This window comes from Salvelinus alpinus, chromosome 34, assembly GCF_045679555.1.
Source record: "Salvelinus alpinus chromosome 34, SLU_Salpinus.1, whole genome shotgun sequence".
Lineage (NCBI taxonomy): Eukaryota > Metazoa > Chordata > Actinopteri > Salmoniformes > Salmonidae > Salvelinus > Salvelinus alpinus.
In genome coordinates this window covers 24,797,127-24,814,286 of record NC_092119.1, presented here as the reverse complement: position 1 = coordinate 24,814,286, position 17,160 = coordinate 24,797,127, and the positions used below count along the sequence as shown (strand labels likewise).

Genomic DNA, 17,160 nt, shown 5'->3' with positions numbered 1-17,160 from the left:
GACCCACTGGGACTGTGATGAAAGAAATAAAAGCTGAAATAAATCATTCTCTCTACTATTAGTAGATGATGGTGGTGATCCTAACTGACCTAAGACAGGGAATTTTTACTAGGATTAAAAGTCAAGAATTGTGAAACTGAGTTTTTAAATGTATTTGGCTAAGGTGTATGTAAACTTTCGACTTCAACTGTAAATACACTGCCGTTCAATATTTGGGGTCACTTAAAAATGTCCTTGTTTTTAAAAGAAAAGCATTTTTTTTGTCTTTAAAATAACATCAAATTAATCAGAAATGCAATAATGTTGTAAATGACTATTGTAGCTGGAAACGGCCTTTTTAAACTTTATTTTTTTAATGTAATATCAACATAGGCGTACAGAGGTCCAGTATCAGCAACCATCACTCCTGTGTTCCAATGGCACGTTGTTAGCTAATTCAAGTTTATAATTTAAAAAGGACAATTGATCATTAGAAAAACCTTTTGCAATTGTGTTAGCACAGCTGAAAACTGTAGTGCTGATTAAAGAAGCAATAAAACTGGCCTTCTTTAGACTAGTTGGGTATCTGGAGCATCAGCATTTGTGGGTTCGATTACAGGCTCAAAATGGCTGGAAACAAAGCACTTTCTTCTGAAACTCATCAGTCTATTCTTGTTCTGAGAAATGAAGGCTATTCCATGCGAGAAATTGCCAAGAAACTGAAGATCTCGTACAACGATGTGTACTACTCCCTTCACAGAACAGTGCAAACTGTCTCTAACCAGAATAGAAAGAGGAGTGGCTAATGTGAACAGTGAAGGGTGACTCTGGGATGCTGGCCTCCTAGGCAGAGTTCCTCGGTCCAGTGTCTGTTCTTTTGCCCATCTTAATCTTTTCTTTTTCTTGGCCAGCCTGAGATATGGCTTTTTTCTTTGCAACTCTGCCTAGAAGGCCAGCATTCTGGAGTCGCATCTTCACTGTTGACGTTGAGACTGGTGTATTGCGGGTACTATTTAATGAAGCTGCCAGTTTCTCAAACTAGACACAAACTAGCAAGAGGACAAGTACATTAACTTGTCCTCTTGCTCAGTTGTGCACCGGGGCCTCCCACTCCTCTTTCTATTCTGGTTAGAGCCAGTTTGCACTGTTCGGTGAAGGGAGTAGTACACAGCGTTGTATGAGATCTTCATTTTTTTGACAACACACTGTATTTCTGATAAATTTGATGTTATGTTAATGGACAAAAAATTAGCTTTTCTTTCAAAAACAAGGACATTTCTATGTGACCGCATTCTTTTGAACAGGTGTGTGTGACTGGTATTGCCCCAAATTTGACCTCACTGATATCCTATTGATCTATGTTAGTTGTTCGCCAGGGGTTTCTAAAAGGAATTAGGCCAAGCCATAACTCTGTGCAAAGAGTCAAAATTGCTTTAGGATAAAAAAGACTTGCAGAAAAACGTGTGCGCACACACACCTCCCCCAGCTCAGATGGTAGGAGTGAGTCAATGTTTCATGTGCAGTGTTTCATGGCCGAGCTGCTGGAAGTTAGTTGCTGACTGTTGTGTTGCTTCCCCTCTGGGAAGGGCTGTGGCCGCCTGATGGGAATCACAAGGTCCAGGCCTACGATGCAATACACACACACACACACACACGGATGCACACACAGCCTCTTCCTTAAACTTGATGCTATCTGTATGGTGCTCAGCCACTGCCTCTCCCTACAGTCCTGCCCATTCCACCCATACTGAGTGAGGCCCTCTGTTGCCTCTCTGACCTTGACCTGATAACTCCTTATCTCCTTCCCAACACAATCACTGGACCACAGAGGAAACCGGGTGAAGGGGCAATACTGCGGCCAAGATCAGTTGGCAAGATTTGACTTCAGAAGTTCACCCTAGACCAAGCAGGATGTATGGGGTTGATCCAGATCGTGTTTAGAACGAGTCAGTTCTGACTCTAAAACCACAACCCATCTCCACCCACATGTCTACGGTGTCACTGGAAAATCCCAGACCCCCCACCCACATTCCATTAACAGAAACATGAATGTTGTTACTATCCATATTACTAACAGTTGACTATGACACAGAACTAGGACTAAGACCATGCTTGCTCCTTCTCTGCCATGGGGTCTGCAACTTTGCTGTTCTGCTCAGATGATCAGCTCTACAATATTCTCATGTGAAGTTATGTCCAGGACTTTAATTTCAGGAGGTGTGTTATGTAGCACTGGGTCATTCTAACAAACACCCTGCCCTGCCTGGCTTTTCAATTTGACATTTGATAGGAACTGTCCATGGTTTGTCATACCACGTTCCTTTCTCCTCTGCTGAGGGGGCAAAGGGACCTCATCTAGGGCTGGTTAGATTGGCATACTGGCAGTGCCCTTCCCTGGTACACATTCTCATCCATGTTCTTTAAAAAAAAAAATGCTACTCTACTCCCTACTTTTTCTTCCTTTTTCCTCTTGTCTTTTTAATATCTCCTCTCGTTTTAATATCTCTTTAATCTGTCCTCTTGTTTTTGTTCCTTTTCCTCTGTTTTCCTTCCCTTCTTCCTCCTCCTTTTTCTCTTTTCCCACTCCAGCCTCTGAGATAATTTACATTGGGCCGGTCAAAGGTAAGGTTTCTCCTGGTCTTCTGTCTGCTTTCTCCCCTTCCTCGCGGCCTTCCGTTTCCCTTACCCCCCTCACCCCTCAGCTGGGGTGATGGTCTGGTCACCTGACAAGGCTGTATCCATAGGAAGCCAGCTGCTGCCCTTGTAACCAGAGTCAGCTGATTTCCTCAGTCAGGTGACAAGATAGGCTTTGCCTCACTCCAACAGAACCGAGCTCACTAAAACCAGCTTTGCTCACTATGTGTTTGTTTTGCTAGAAATCTGTTCACGTTTTGCTCAGCAGGTACCAGGAAGAGTGAAATAAAATGATTATGTGGTTGGAAAAAGGGTGGTATGTCCACAACAATACATTCACCCAATTTCAAATGGACCATCCCAAATCCATACAGAAGCCATGTGTAGAAACAGACACTTCTATATGGTGACGACACCTCCTAGTTTACATCTAGGTGACAAAGCGCTGGGTGGTCTACCCCTCCAGACCCTAGCAGTCCCCAGTGAAAGGGGTTGAAGGATTAGGAAATGTTAACCTAGTTGGTGCCCTCCAGCCCATTTGCACTATCCCACTGAAAGTCAACCACTGGGAGTAACCACTTTGTCCTGACAGTATATACTCTTACCAGCTTTCGCTAGATGTTTGGGATTCCTCCTGTGACCGTATGGGAGAGCAGCACTCTAGCTGACCTGCCTTGCCTCCCTCCCTGCATTTGTCGACCTTTATAGAGCCTTCTAGAAACCCTTGCTGTTCTCATTACTTTGACTGTATTAGACACACACACACAGGCCATTTCTTGTTGAGATTGTGGTTTGGCCTGCCTGCTTTTTCAGGCCAACGGGGCCTGGTCAGTGTGTGGGCTGTTACTACACCAAACATACTGGACAGGCTAGCCAACAGGAAGTGTCATGGTTTCACATTGGTTATTTATGTCTTAGTTCAATTATCAATGGCTTAAATCTGAATAGAACTATGTTTTCATACACACAACTCTTTATACATGAGCACTTCTCTTTCAAGCCAAGGGAGCCCAATCTCTCCCTCCAAATGCACATCCACCGTTTTCCCCTAAATGGGACACAAACAAATCAGAGAGATGGTAGCTTTTACACTTTCGTGTAACACCCTCCACTGCCCCGCCCATATGTTGCTGGTTGTGCTGTATAGTTTGCTCTGTGCACCTCTCAGGTTGTGGACCATGTGATCATGATCGTGTGAACCATGTGCATGATAAAGCATTGGCAGGGCATCAAGAGCACCTGTCAGATCGGTGGTGCTACCAACCGCAGGCTGCAAGTGTGCTGTGGAACAATGTTCACTTTTTTTGGAAGGCACTTGTGTTTTGCGCTACACTCACACATTCAGTACCTTCTGTTGCAGGGGACTGTATTGTGACTGTGTTTTATCATATTCAGTTTTTTCCAGTTTTGGTACTTGTGATGTGTGTCTGTCTTGGTGGATGTCACTTACACAATTGGGATCAATTTCAGAAGTGAATTGAAATTCCAATCTAAGAATTGAAAATAAATGTAATTGGAATTTTAATCATTCTCTCAAACTGAAATGGAATTGAGCCCAACATTCCTCAGTCTAACCCAGGGTACAAAATGTGTTGTCTGATTTGCAGGGAGCATCTACTCCAGTCCAGGCCTGTACAGTAAGACCATGACCCCCACCTATGACTCCAGAGACGGCAGCCCCCTGTCTCCCACCACCGCCTGGTTCGGAGACAGCCCCCTTTCTGAGGGCAATCCCAGCATCCTTGCTGTCAGCCAGCCAATATCCTCGCCCGATATCCTGGCTAAACTCTACAAGTCCCAGTCCCTCCTGGACAAGGCCAAGATCAACCAGGGGTGAGTCACCCTAATAATAACCATCTAGCACCAGTCTTGTCTGCTGTAGTGCAACTGGCCCCTGTTTCACAACTTTTTTTAAACTTTGAGGTCATTCTGTTTGTGGAACCTTTTTTCAGAAGTGTGACAGTCACTGTTCTGTCAAATATGGTGTGTTTTATTTCTCGTGTGTGTGTGTGTGTGAAGGTGGCTGGACTCGTCCAGGTCTCTGATGGAGCAGGATGTCAAGGAGAACGAGGTGCTCCTCCTGCGGTTTAAATACCACAGCTTCTTCGACCTCAACCCCAAGGTACAGTATATGGACTTGTTTTTCCATCAGATGAGACTTTAGGGTTTCTCTTAACTTTTATTGCATTTCTCTGAATTGTGTAACAGCTTACACACCACAAACAAAATATGCACACTCCCCACCAGTCTACATCTGCAGCTGGCAGATTTTGGGGGGGCGTAGAGTGGAGAGGAAGTACCCCTCTGGGCCGTCCTGTTTTCTCAGCTGGAATGTCTCTGACTGCTGTGTGTGGGTCTATGCTATGTACTTGTGAAGAGGCAGGCTTAGTGCTATGTGTTCTCCCCCCTGCAGTATGATGCCATCAGGGTGAACCAGCTCTATGAGCAGGCCAAGTGGGCCATCCTGCTGGAGGAAATAGAGTGCACCGAGGAGGAGATGATGATGTTCGCCGCCCTGCAGGTGAGAAGTGTGTGTGTGTGTGTGCGTCATGTTAATTGGCCTGGTTGAGGACTATTTACTAAGCCCTCCAGTAGTTATCTTCTCTATTGGCTCACCCCCCGTTGAACAGAACACGGCAGAACAACTAATGAATTGAATGGGCGTGTTGCCCAGGGGTTAGACTTGGATGTGGTGGGTGTCTGGTCTGCTTCAGTACTCAAACTCAGAAACATGGTTCAGCAAATCCACCACTTTTCAACCTCATTTTCATTATCTCCGGCACAATACCAGTCTACATATGTGAAAAAGTTAAATAAAAAAATTGATTTTAAAACACTGAGATTCACAGTGACGTGGGGAGAGAAAATAACCTATCTGGCTAGAAACTCTTTGCAGGTTTTGAAAATCGCACTTTTTCTTACTTTTAATCCTACCCTGTGATATCACAGAGAAGCATTTTTTAGGACGTTTCTTATATTTTTAGCACATACAGAACCTGTCAAAAGTTCGGACACACCTACTCATTCCAGGGTTTTTCATTATTTTCACTATTTTCTACGTTGTAGGATAATAGTGAAGACATCAAAACAATGAAATAACACATATGGAATCATGTAGTAACCAAAAAAGTGTTAAACAAATCAAAATATATTTGAGAGTCTTCGAAGTAGCCACCCTTTGCCTTGATGACAGCTCTTGGCATTCTCTCAACCAGCTTCATGAGGTAGTCACCTGGAATGCATTTCAATTAACAGGTGTGCCTTGTTAAAAGTACATTTGTGGAGTTTCTTTCCTTAATGCGTTTGAGCCAGTCAGTTGTGTTATGGCAAGGTAGGGGTGGTATACAGAAGATAGCCCTATTTGGTAAAAGACCAAGTCCATATTATAGTAAGAACAGCTCAAATAAGCAAAGATAAACGACAGTCCATCATTACTTTAAGACATGAAGGTCAGTCAATGCGAAAAGTTACCTCCGCTGCAGAGGACAAGTTCATTAGAGTTACCAGCCTCAGAAATTGCAGCCCAAATAACAGACACAACTCAACACGAACTGTTCAGAGGAGACAGCGGGAATCAGGCCTTCATGGTCAAATTGCTGCAAAGAAACCACTATTAAAGGATACCAATAATAAGAAGAGACTTGCTTGGGACAAAAACACATGAGCAATGTACATTAGACTGGTGGAAATCTGTCCTTTGTTTTGATGAGTCCAAATTTGAGGTTTTTGTTTCCACCTGCTATGTCTTTGAGTAGGTGAATGAATGATCTCCGCTTGTGTGGTTCTTACCGAGGAGGTGGTGTGAGGGTGTTTTGCAGGTGACCCTGTCTGTGATTTATTTAGAATTCAAGGCACACTTAATCCGCATGGCTACCACAGCATTCTGCAGCAATACGCCATCCCATCTGGTTTGCTCTTAGTGGGACTATCATTTCTTTTTCAACATGACAATGACCAAACAAACCTCCAGGCTGTGTAAGGGCTATTTGACCAAGAAGGAGAGTGATGGAGTGCTGCATCAGATGGTCTGGCCTCCACAATCCCCCGAACTCAAACCAATTGAGATGGTTTGGGATGAGTTGGATTGCAGAGTGAAAGAAAAGCAGCCAACAAGTGCTCAGCATATGTGGGAACTCCTTCAAGACTGTTGGAAAAGCATTCCAAGTGAAGCTGGTTGAGAGAATGCCAAGTGTCCGAAGCTGTCTAGTCAAAGATTGGCTACTTTGATGAATATAAAAATATATTTTGATTTGTTTGAAACTTTTTTTTTGATTACAACATGATTCCATATGTGTTATTTCATAGTTTTGATGTCTTCACTATTATTCTACAATGTAGAAAATAGTAAAAATAAAGGAAAACCCTTGAATGAGTAGGTGTGTCCATCCTTTTGACTGGTATTGTATGTAGACACTTGTTTGGTGTTGGCGATAATGAATAGGAGGTTTTAAATGGCACAATTGTCCTTTTAACTGTATGCAATATTGTATGCTTGCATGGAACAACTGCAATGAAACCAAAATTATCCTGTCTGATGCCTGGGCCTTAGCCCCTTGCTATTTCTGACCCTCGTAAAGCCTGAGTGACAGGACCTGGGGGCGCCAGCGTGTCCTCACCCCCAATGGGTAATTATAGAGTAACCACAGCTACTAGTGCTGAGCGATTTAGTGCTTTTTGAGGTCCGTTCGGTTTCGGGTTCAGTTATTAAAAAAATAAACACGGTTTTCGGGTTTTGATACATTTTATATGAAATGTACGATGCATCAAGTAGGTTGAATGCTGTAACACAGAATGAAACAATGAATAAAAGTCACATGATGGTAGTGACTGCCCATTACTGCTTATCTCTTATTGACCATTTATTTACATTATTTTTATAAAATATCTCAGTTGTGTATATTACATTAGTTTTATTATTTCATTCCAAGTCATCTCATCTCTATAGAGCTGCTGCCTACTGTATGCTGTCTGATAAAATCACTATTTTAGTAGTTATTCAATGTAAATAAGGCATACTTTTATGACTGCTGAACACCAGCTATCATTCACTTAGATCATGTATTTTCAGGTATAGATACCTTGCGAGGCAACTGCTCTCTACCCTGCATTCTTCTCTTTTCTCAACCTCTCTGTGTCTGCCCCACGCTATCCTAACATAGCAGGCGTAAAAGAAATGCACAGACTGGACAAGTAGGTGCACAGTGGATTATGGTCATTGTCAGTGGCGATTTTAGCATGCAAATCTTGGTGGGGCAAAGCTGTCCCAACACCTTACCACTGCTACACCTGGCTATCAGCGGAGTCTTGTCTGGCAGCAAAACAGTTAATTCAGCCTCATTTACTGCCTTAAAAAAACACAGCTCATATGGCTGACTTGCTTAACCCTTGTGTTGTCTTAAGTGTAAAAATGACCCTCCACTATGTTTAACAGCAGAGAAAACCCCCTAAATTATTATTTTTTTCAACTTGAAATTTGATGACTTTTCCTAGTGACCCCAACATTAGAAAAAGTGAAACATCGCCTTTGTTCATATTTCCATGAAAGCTGCACACCACCAGGGTACAAAGATTGTCTTACATGCTGACCAGACCGGATACGTCGCGTGCGCGAGAGTCGCAAAATAAATTTAGAAATCGATGTTATTCAATTATTGCACCGGATACGGATACTGGATACCGCTCACGCGCACCAACGAGCGTCTGCGACGCCAAGGGCTAAAATAGAACTCATTCCTATTTCTGACGCAGATCGCGCTGCAAGTCCTGCCTCTCCCATCTCCTCATTGGTTTATAGAAGCAGGTACCCATGTGCCATCTCCTCATTGATTATACCCACGTGGGTGATAGAAAGACAAACTGTTTTGCCGGTAGTTGTGGTAATACAATGAAAGTTTAGATGCGATCACCATATAATTTAAACGATGAAAAAGCCTGGAAGGAGGAGAGATGACTAGAAACGATTCGGTTGGCCGTTTTATGTGTGGATTAATTGTCGGAGTAGAGATCCTTGTGCATTTCAGGTAAAATAACAACTCAATGTTTATATCCCAGGACAAATTAGCTAGCAACAGCAAGCTAGTTAAATAGGACAAATTAACGTTAGCTAGCAAGTGCAAGCTAACTAGCTAAATTACCATACATGTTTAATGCTTTTCGACCTGTCCCCAAATTAATGTCATTGGTTCAGAGTTTGTTTTGATATTTTAACCTGCGTGTCGTGATCGCGTTTGGTGTGGGGGGGCAAAATAAATTTATGCACGATAGCGCACGATGGCGCATGCGCGCAGCCGGTTTGGGCAAGGTGTTAGGGTCATTTCTGACCCGGCAGTTATAAAATAATTTACACACCACAGACACACACACACACACACACACACACACACACACAATGAGAAATTGAGATTGTGTGCTACTGATTGAACTCAGACACAACTTTATTGTGCATGTGCAGCATCTCCCCTCCATGACCCCACACATGACTCAAGTTCACAGACAAAATAAACAATTTCAGACAAAATAAACATTTGTTGAAAGCATTGTTTACTAATGGGGGATGCAGTCAGAGGCTATAAAGGTGCTGCAGATGACAGTCCCTCAAGTTCTCTCTTTGCTGAAGCCATGAGTGCACGTTTCAGTGCCCAACAGGTCGTAGATCTGATTCTTTTCAGATGTCCAGGAGGAACAAGTGAACAATGATTTAGAAGAGGAGGAAGTATCTGAAGAAGATGGGGAAGAATAAAACCCAAAGCACGATGCATCATCTTCAGATGAAGAAGAAATCCCCCAAGCTGAGACATTTTTGTCAAAGAAGAGCAAAATAACATGGTCCTTGTCACCATATGACAACCAGGGCAGGATGGCAGCACAAAATGTCATATGACCCCAGGGCCCACAAGACATGCAGTTTGCTGAATGACGAGCCATTGTAGTTAATTATCACATTTTCTGTGCTAAACTATGTTAAGTATTGGCCTGTTGGAAACTACAACTCCCTACTACATCACACAGTTCGGGCTTGATCTGATTTGTCTTTAGAGAAAAAACAATGAAATGGAATTCAAATAATTTAACCGACATCGGTGAATGAGGAGTTTTAAAAACCCAAAAATAACATACAAAAATACCGGATGGACCACCCACACCAACCGGACCTGCAGCCTTCTACACATTCCTCTATCCCCATTTACACTGAAAGCTGTTAACTACCATGCTACGTTTTCCAACAGGGGCCGAGACATTTATTAATACACCATTGGTTGAGGGTTTAGTGTTTGGATCCCCCTGAGGAGATGCTGATCTACAGTTTGTTTGGATTAACAGCTAGCCTGTCGCTACCTGTCTGTTAGCACAGCTATCTCACTCTCTCTTGCTAAGTTAAAGGTAGCTGTTGGAGTCATGGCTAAGGTTTCCCTGAAGTCAGGCAGGAAGAGAAGGGGTGGGTTTATTACATTAAGTGGTCTGTGTCCAGGGAGCTGGCTGGCATTAGCAGGCTATCACCTGGATATGTCAGCGTGTCTAAGTATAGCGATTAGCCCGCCATGTCCAGCTCAGTAAACAGGCCTGTATTTGGAGTCCTGCCCATAGGGTGGAGAATAAAAGCACAGGGCATGGTCTGCCAATCAGCCTACTGCTCCCAATTCCAACCCTATACATACACCACACACACACCAGTAAAACACATCCCAGAAACACAGTGTAGTGTGGGTGTCAGAGGTAGATGTATGGGGAGATTCTCATTTGGGAAAAAGACTGTCCTCTCTCCTCGGAAACCGATAAGTAGTTGAGTGTTGTGACAATTTGTTAGTAGGTAAACAGGAGTGTCCTCCCCTTTCGATAGCCACCTTTCATTAAGGATACTTATGTTTATCCTAACAAATTTTTGGGGATCACTCTACACTTATTTTGGGATCCACCCCTTGTAAACATAATTTGTGTAATGACGTGTGAGTGGAGAATGACCGTCTCATTTCAAGCAAACAAATTTCCAACCACGTTCACTCTCCTCGCCGACTCTCCTCGATTAACTTTGACCTATTTCAAAAGGAGGCAAGGGAGGAGAGAGGACGCATGAGGTGAGCAAATCTAATTGAGAAAAGGCCATGGTGACATAGAGGGAGAAGCCTTTGTCCTACATTCTGAAACCCTAGCTGGCTATGGGCGCTTCCGCCACAGCGTCCTGAAATACACCTATTTTCCTTTCCAGCCCCCTCTACCTCTCACCCCCACACCATCTCACTCACTCCCTCCCTCTAGGCAGCTGTTCATTCATATATCGAAGGGGACTAGTGGGAGGTGGGGTGGCTTGAAAGTATAAATACCGTTTGTCAACAAGTTGTATTGAGTGTTGGTGAGTCATAGGCTTAGTGCCACTGTGGGGTGGATCAGACCGTTCTGAGACTGACTCTCGTTGGTCCACATGATAATGAGTGAATGGCCAGGCAAGGTCAGGGACTCTCCCCAATATAACAAACAGGATTCTGAACAGACGAGATGGTATTTCCATTGTGAATCAGTGTAGAAATGTTGCACGCTGTGTCCCAAGTCTGCACTACTCACATATGCTTCTATTAAAGACACATTTACAGTCACTGCTGAGATTGCAGCATCTAGACCCTCCCACCCATTTTCTCTACTAAATCCTACCCTCCCGCCCCCCAAAGCCACTCTGTCTCGACATGGTTGCTACACACTGAACACATACTTTGTTTTACAGTCATATTGTGGAGGCCAGGTCATCTGATGCAGCACTCCATTGCTCTCCTTCTTGGTCAAATAGCCCTTATACAGCCTGGATGTGTGTTGGGTCATTGTCCTGTTGAGAAACAAATGATAGTCCCACTAAGCGCAAACCAGATGTGATGGCATATCGTTGCAGAATGCTGTGATAGAATTCAAGGTACACTTAACCAGCATGACTAAATAAATCAGACTGTGTCACCAGCAAAGCACCCCCATACCATAACACCACCACCTCTATTCTTTATGGTGGGAAATACACATGCAGAGATCATCCGTTCACCCACACCGCGTCTCACAAAGACACGGCGGCTGGAACCAAAAATCTTCAATTTGGACTACAGACCAAAGGACAAATTTCCACCGGTCTAATTGCTCGTGTTTCTTGGCCTAAACAAGTCTCTTCATCTTATTGGTGTCCTTCAGTATTGGTTTCATTGCAGCAATTCGACCATGAAGGCCTGATTTCATGTACAGTTGATGTTGAGATGTGTCGGTTACTTGAACTCTGTGAAGCATTTATTTTGGCTGCAATTTCTGAGGCAGGTATCACTAATGAACATCCTCGGCAGCAGAGGTAACTCTTGGTCTTCCATTCCTGTGGCGATCCTCATGAGAGCCAGTTTCTGCATAGCGCTTGATGGTTTTTGCGATTGCACTTGAAGAAACTTTCTAAATGTTTTATCTTCCGGATTGACTGACCTTCATGTCTTAAAGGGACTGTTTCTCTTTGCTTATTTGAGCCCTACAACTTTTGACCGGTAGTGTACATAGAAACGAAACCCAGTGGAGCAAAACAGAAAAGCGAATGTATGTATTTTTTTCTTTTTTTTTTCTTCTATTGACGTTCTTAATATATAACAGGAGACTATTTGATCATGTGGTATTTAAATGACATGTCACCTTCATGGCATATAGGGTAAAGGACTGTAAGCTAAACCTTAAAAACCCCTTCTCTATTTGTCCCCCAGTACCACATCAACAAGCTGTCCATCATGTCGTCAGGAAACCACATGAACAACAGTGAGAAGGAGGTGGACGAGGTTGACGCTGCCCTGTCAGACCTGGAGATCACCCTGGAGGGAGGCAAGACCTCCAACACCCTGGTACTACACCTTACTGTCCTATACTAACCCTGTCAGACCTGGAGGGAGGAAAGGCCTCCAACACCCTGGTACTACACCTTACTGTCCTATACTAACCCTGTCAGACCTGGAGGGAGGAAAGACCTCCAACACCCTGGTACTACACCTTACTGTCCTATACTAACCCTGTCAGACCTGGAGGGAGGAAAGGCCTCCAACACCCTGGTACTACACCTTACTGTCCTATACTAACCCTGTCAGACCTGGAGGGAGGAAAGACCTCCAACACCCTGGTACTACACCTTACTGTCCTATACTAACCCTAACCCTGTCAGACCTGGAGGGAGGAAAGGCCTCCAACACCCTGGTACTACACCTTACTGTCCTATACTAACCCTAACCCTGTCAGACCTGAAGGGAGGAAAGACCTCCAACACCCTGGTACTACACCTTACTGTCCTATACTAACCCTAACCCTGTCAGGCCTGAAGGGAGGAAAGACCTCCAACACCCTGGTACTACACCTTACTGTCCTATACTAACCCTAACCCTGTCAGACCTGGAGGGAGGAAAGGCCTCCAACACCCTGGTACTACACCTTACTGTCCTATACTAACCCTGTCAGACCTGGAGGGAGGAAAGACCTCCAACACCCTGGTACTACACCTTACTGTCCTATACTAACCCTAACCCTGTCAGACCTGAAGGGAGGAAAGACCTCCAACACCCTGGTACTACTATAGTTCACTGAATGTTACTTTACTGCAATACAAGAGGCTTGTTCAGAAGGCTAAATACTGTAGTTGGTATCACATGTGGCCATTGTTAAACGTACCCCTCACCAAATGACTGCAGTTTATACAGCTTATCTGAGGAAGTTGAAGCTTGATTACACAACTGTTCCTTTATGTGCAACGCTGAAGTCAAACTTGAGGTCATTGTTAGTTGTGCAGAATCCTGCCCTTCTCCTTTCATCAATAAACGTGTTTGTTCTTCTCTTCCTCTCAGGGTGATATCACGTCCATTCCTGAACTGGCCGACTACGTCAAAGTCTTCAAGTAAGTTCAATAACTGCTTCTGCTGTAGAAGTTGTCTTTAATCGCAGCTCAAGAATAAGTGGATCATCCTGAAATCCTAATCTTAACTAAGGTTGCAAAATTCCAGGAACTTACAATTAAATTCCCTGATTTTCCCAAATCCCGGTTGGAGGATTTCTGGAATCTGGAGGGAATAAGCAGGAAATCCGGAATCCTCCAACCAGGAGTTCTTGAAAACCAGGGAATATATTGAAAGAATTTTGCAACCCTAATCTAAACCATTAGGGAGTAATTCAAAACTGACCTTGGGGGATCACGTGTCCCTTGAACGAGATGGCCACATGAACTAAGAGCTCCGCACAAGTAGTTTCCAATTCTTAATCTTACCTCCACTTCAAGTTAACTCCTTTAGCTTTAGTCAAAAAAAGTAATGGCGGCTACAAAAGGTGACATTACAGGTGACATTTTTACCCGGACCCGAGCATTAGCCGTGGAAAAAGGCTCCAGGAAACAGCTAGCTTCTGAAAAAGCTAGCACCATTAGCCAGGAGCAAGAGAACCCCCCCCCTCCCCCCGAGGCCCAACAAATGCCAACCTCGCACTCTGTCGAAGACATCCTTTCTGAGCTGAGATCCCAACGTACAGAGCTCAACATCAAATTAGATTGCCCCCTATCTCACTGAGCTGAGACTTAATGCAATGTGACATGGAAAATGCTTTGCCTGACATCAACAACAAGATAAGCATCAACGCGGGGCGCCTGGATGAGGCAGAGGGGCGGATGCTATCCATGGAAAACTCACTGACAGACGCCATGGAAACAACAGCATCTGCTAAAAAGAAAATAGAGCATCTGGAAGAGAAAACAGAGGACCTGGAAAACAGGGGGCGAAGGAATAATTGCGTTCTATTAAATCTGGGTGAAAAAGAAGAGGGAAACATGCCACTGATCCGCTACCTGCAAGACAAACTCCCTGAGTGGCTCCACCTGTCCACCGACAGGCCCATAGAACTGGAGAGAGCTCACCGAGCACTGAGGCCCCCACCAGCAGCCAGACAACCACCGCGCCCAATCACTTACGTTTCCTGAGATTCACTGACAAGGAACGAGTCCTACAGGCGGCGAAAATCAACACTATTACAATGGGAAATGCCAAACTCACTTTACACCAGGACCTGTCAGCTGGAATACGCCAAAAGCGCAGAGTGTTTGACGAGGTGAAGAAATACGCCATTGACCGAGGCATCTTTAAGGGATTCAAATACCCAAACGAGCTCAGGATTCTTCACCAAGGAGCCCTGCGACACTTCAAAACTCCAGAAGAGGCAAAACGTTTTTTGAAGGACAATCCTGGTCAATGAGAAATGGACCAATGACTAAAAGCGATTACTGTTATTACTAATGGAGGTAAGACAACATATAGCCGCCATCCAAAGACCCACCCGCCCCCCTAAATGTCATTATAGCCGTCTAATTTGTATTTATTTTCTTTTAGCTGAGGGATAGGCTCTATAGCCTAACCTAGGCCTACTAACGTTTCAGACTACTTTTATTTCCCCCTTTTTAATTTTTTTATTATTAAATTATTATTTTCACATAGGCCTCCACCATCTATAGGCTGTCGATTTACAATACATTTACAGACCTAACGAGAAGCTCAATGTGTCAATTTTATGCCTATGGCCTTATCCTGTTACGTTTTAATAAAAACAAACAACTTATCCTATAGATCCTTCTTAAGGATTTGCCCCAACATTTCTGTTTTATTAGGGCTAATCGTTTGGACCAATGTGCTTTGGGGGAGGTCTATGTAGGCTGGGCTATTGATAATTTTTTTCTCCCTCTTTTTAATGTGGTCTGGACGTTGTCACTTACTCAGTGCAGGGCGGAGATGATGAGACATTTCTTTAGTGGGGAGGGGGAGACGTTGTGCGTTGCTAACTGTTCCTGTTTTTTTTTTCAGAACACAGAATTGAGACTGAGCGTGGGGCTAATACACTGCTCAAAAAAATAAAGGGAACACTTAAACAACACAATGTAACTCCAAGTCAATCACACTTCTGTGAAATCAAACTGTCCACTTAGGAAGCAATACTGATTGACAATAAATTTCACATGCTGTTGTGCAAATGGAATAGACAAAAGGTGGAAATTATAGGCAATTAGCAAGACACCCCCAATAAAGGAATGGTTCTGCAGGTGGTGACCACAGACCACTTCTCAGTTAGAAGCTGTTTTTCAGTCTCTAGGTCCCAGCTTTGATGCACCTGTACGGACCGCGCCTTCTGGATGATAGCGGGGTGAACAGGCAGTGGCTCGGGTGGTTGTTATCCTTGATGATCTTTTTGGCCTTCCTTTGACATCGGGTGCTGTAGGTGTCATGGAGGGCAGGTAGTTTGCCCCTGGTGATGCGTTGTGCAGACTGCACCACCCACTGGAGAGCCTTGCGGTTGAGGGCGGTGCAGTTGCCGTACCAGGCTGTGATACAGCCCGACAGGATGCTCTTGATTGTGCATCTGTAAAAGTTTGTGGGGGGTTTGGGTGACAAGCTCATTTTTTTTTAGCTGTTGCGCCTTCTTCACCACACTGTGTGTGGGTGGACCATTTCAGTTTGTCTGTGATGTGTACACCCAGGAACTTAAAACTTTCCACCTTCTCCACCACTATTCCCTTCAATGTGGATAGGGGGTGCTCCCTTTGCTGTTTCCTGAAGTCCACGATCATCTCCTTAGTTTTTTTGACATTGAGTGAGGGGTTGTTTTCCTGACACCACACTCCGAGGGCCCTCACCTCCTCCCTGTAGGCTGTCTCGTTGTCGTTGGTGATCAAGCCCACTACTGTTGTGTCGTCTGCAAACTTGATGATTGAGTTGGAGGCGTTCATGACCACGCAGTCGTGGGTGAACAGGGAGGACAGGAGAGGGCCTTGTGGGGCCTCTGTGTTGAGGAACAGTGAAGTGGAGGTGTTTCCTACCTTCACCACCTGGGGGCAGCCCGTCAAAGTCCAGGACCCAGTTGCACAGGGTGGGGCTGAGACCAGGCCCTCCATCTTGATGATGAGCTTGGAGGGTACTATGGTGTTGAATGCTGAGCTGTAGTCAATTAACAGCATTCTTACATGGGTATTATTTTTGTCCAGATGGGATAGGGCAGTGTGCAGTGATGGCGATTGCGTCATCTGTGGACCTGTTGGGGCGGTATGCAAACTGAAGTGTCTCTAGTATGGCCGGTAAGGTGGTGGTGATATGATCCTTGACTAGTCTCTCAAAGCACTTCATGATGACAGAAGTGAGTGCTATGGGGCCATAGTCATTTAGTTCACTTATCTTTGCCTTCTTGGGCACAGGAACAGTGGTAGCCATCTTGAAGCATGTGGGGACAACAGACTGGAATAGGGAGAGATTGAGTATGTCCGTAAACACACCAGCCTGCTGGTCTATGAATGCTCTGAGGACGCGGCTAGGGATGCCGTCTGGGCCAGTAGCCTTGCGAGGCTGAACACGTTTAAATGTTTCACTCACGAGAAGGAGAGGGGGCGCAGTCTTTGTTAGTGAGCTGTGACGGTGGCACTGTATTATCCTCAAAGCGGGCAAAGGTGTTTAGTTTGTCTGGAAGCGAGACGTCGGTGTCCGCGACGTGGCTGTTTTTGTAGTCCGTAATTTCCTGTAGATCCTGCCACATACGTCTCGT

The 17,160-nt window shown here is 44.5% G+C and overlaps 1 protein-coding gene across 6 annotated transcripts in view; it reads left to right on the top strand.

The window, feature by feature from the left end:
* Positions 1-17,160, top strand: part of LOC139563877 (fermitin family homolog 2-like) — a 76,095-nt gene that overhangs the window by 47,667 nt on the left and 11,268 nt on the right. For 3 of the 6 annotated variants that reach the window (XM_071382861.1, XM_071382862.1, XM_071382860.1), the window contains exons 5-10: positions 2,569-2,601; positions 4,221-4,446; positions 4,633-4,735; positions 5,027-5,134; positions 12,321-12,455; positions 13,443-13,492. In XM_071382861.1, the coding sequence (XP_071238962.1) occupies positions 2,569-2,601; positions 4,221-4,446; positions 4,633-4,735; positions 5,027-5,134; positions 12,321-12,455; positions 13,443-13,492 (655 nt within the window). The remainder of the gene's footprint in view (positions 1-2,568; positions 2,602-4,220; positions 4,447-4,632; positions 4,736-5,026; positions 5,135-12,320; positions 12,456-13,442; positions 13,493-17,160) is intronic. The other 3 variants (XM_071382864.1, XM_071382866.1, XM_071382865.1) reach the window with 1 other exon arrangement.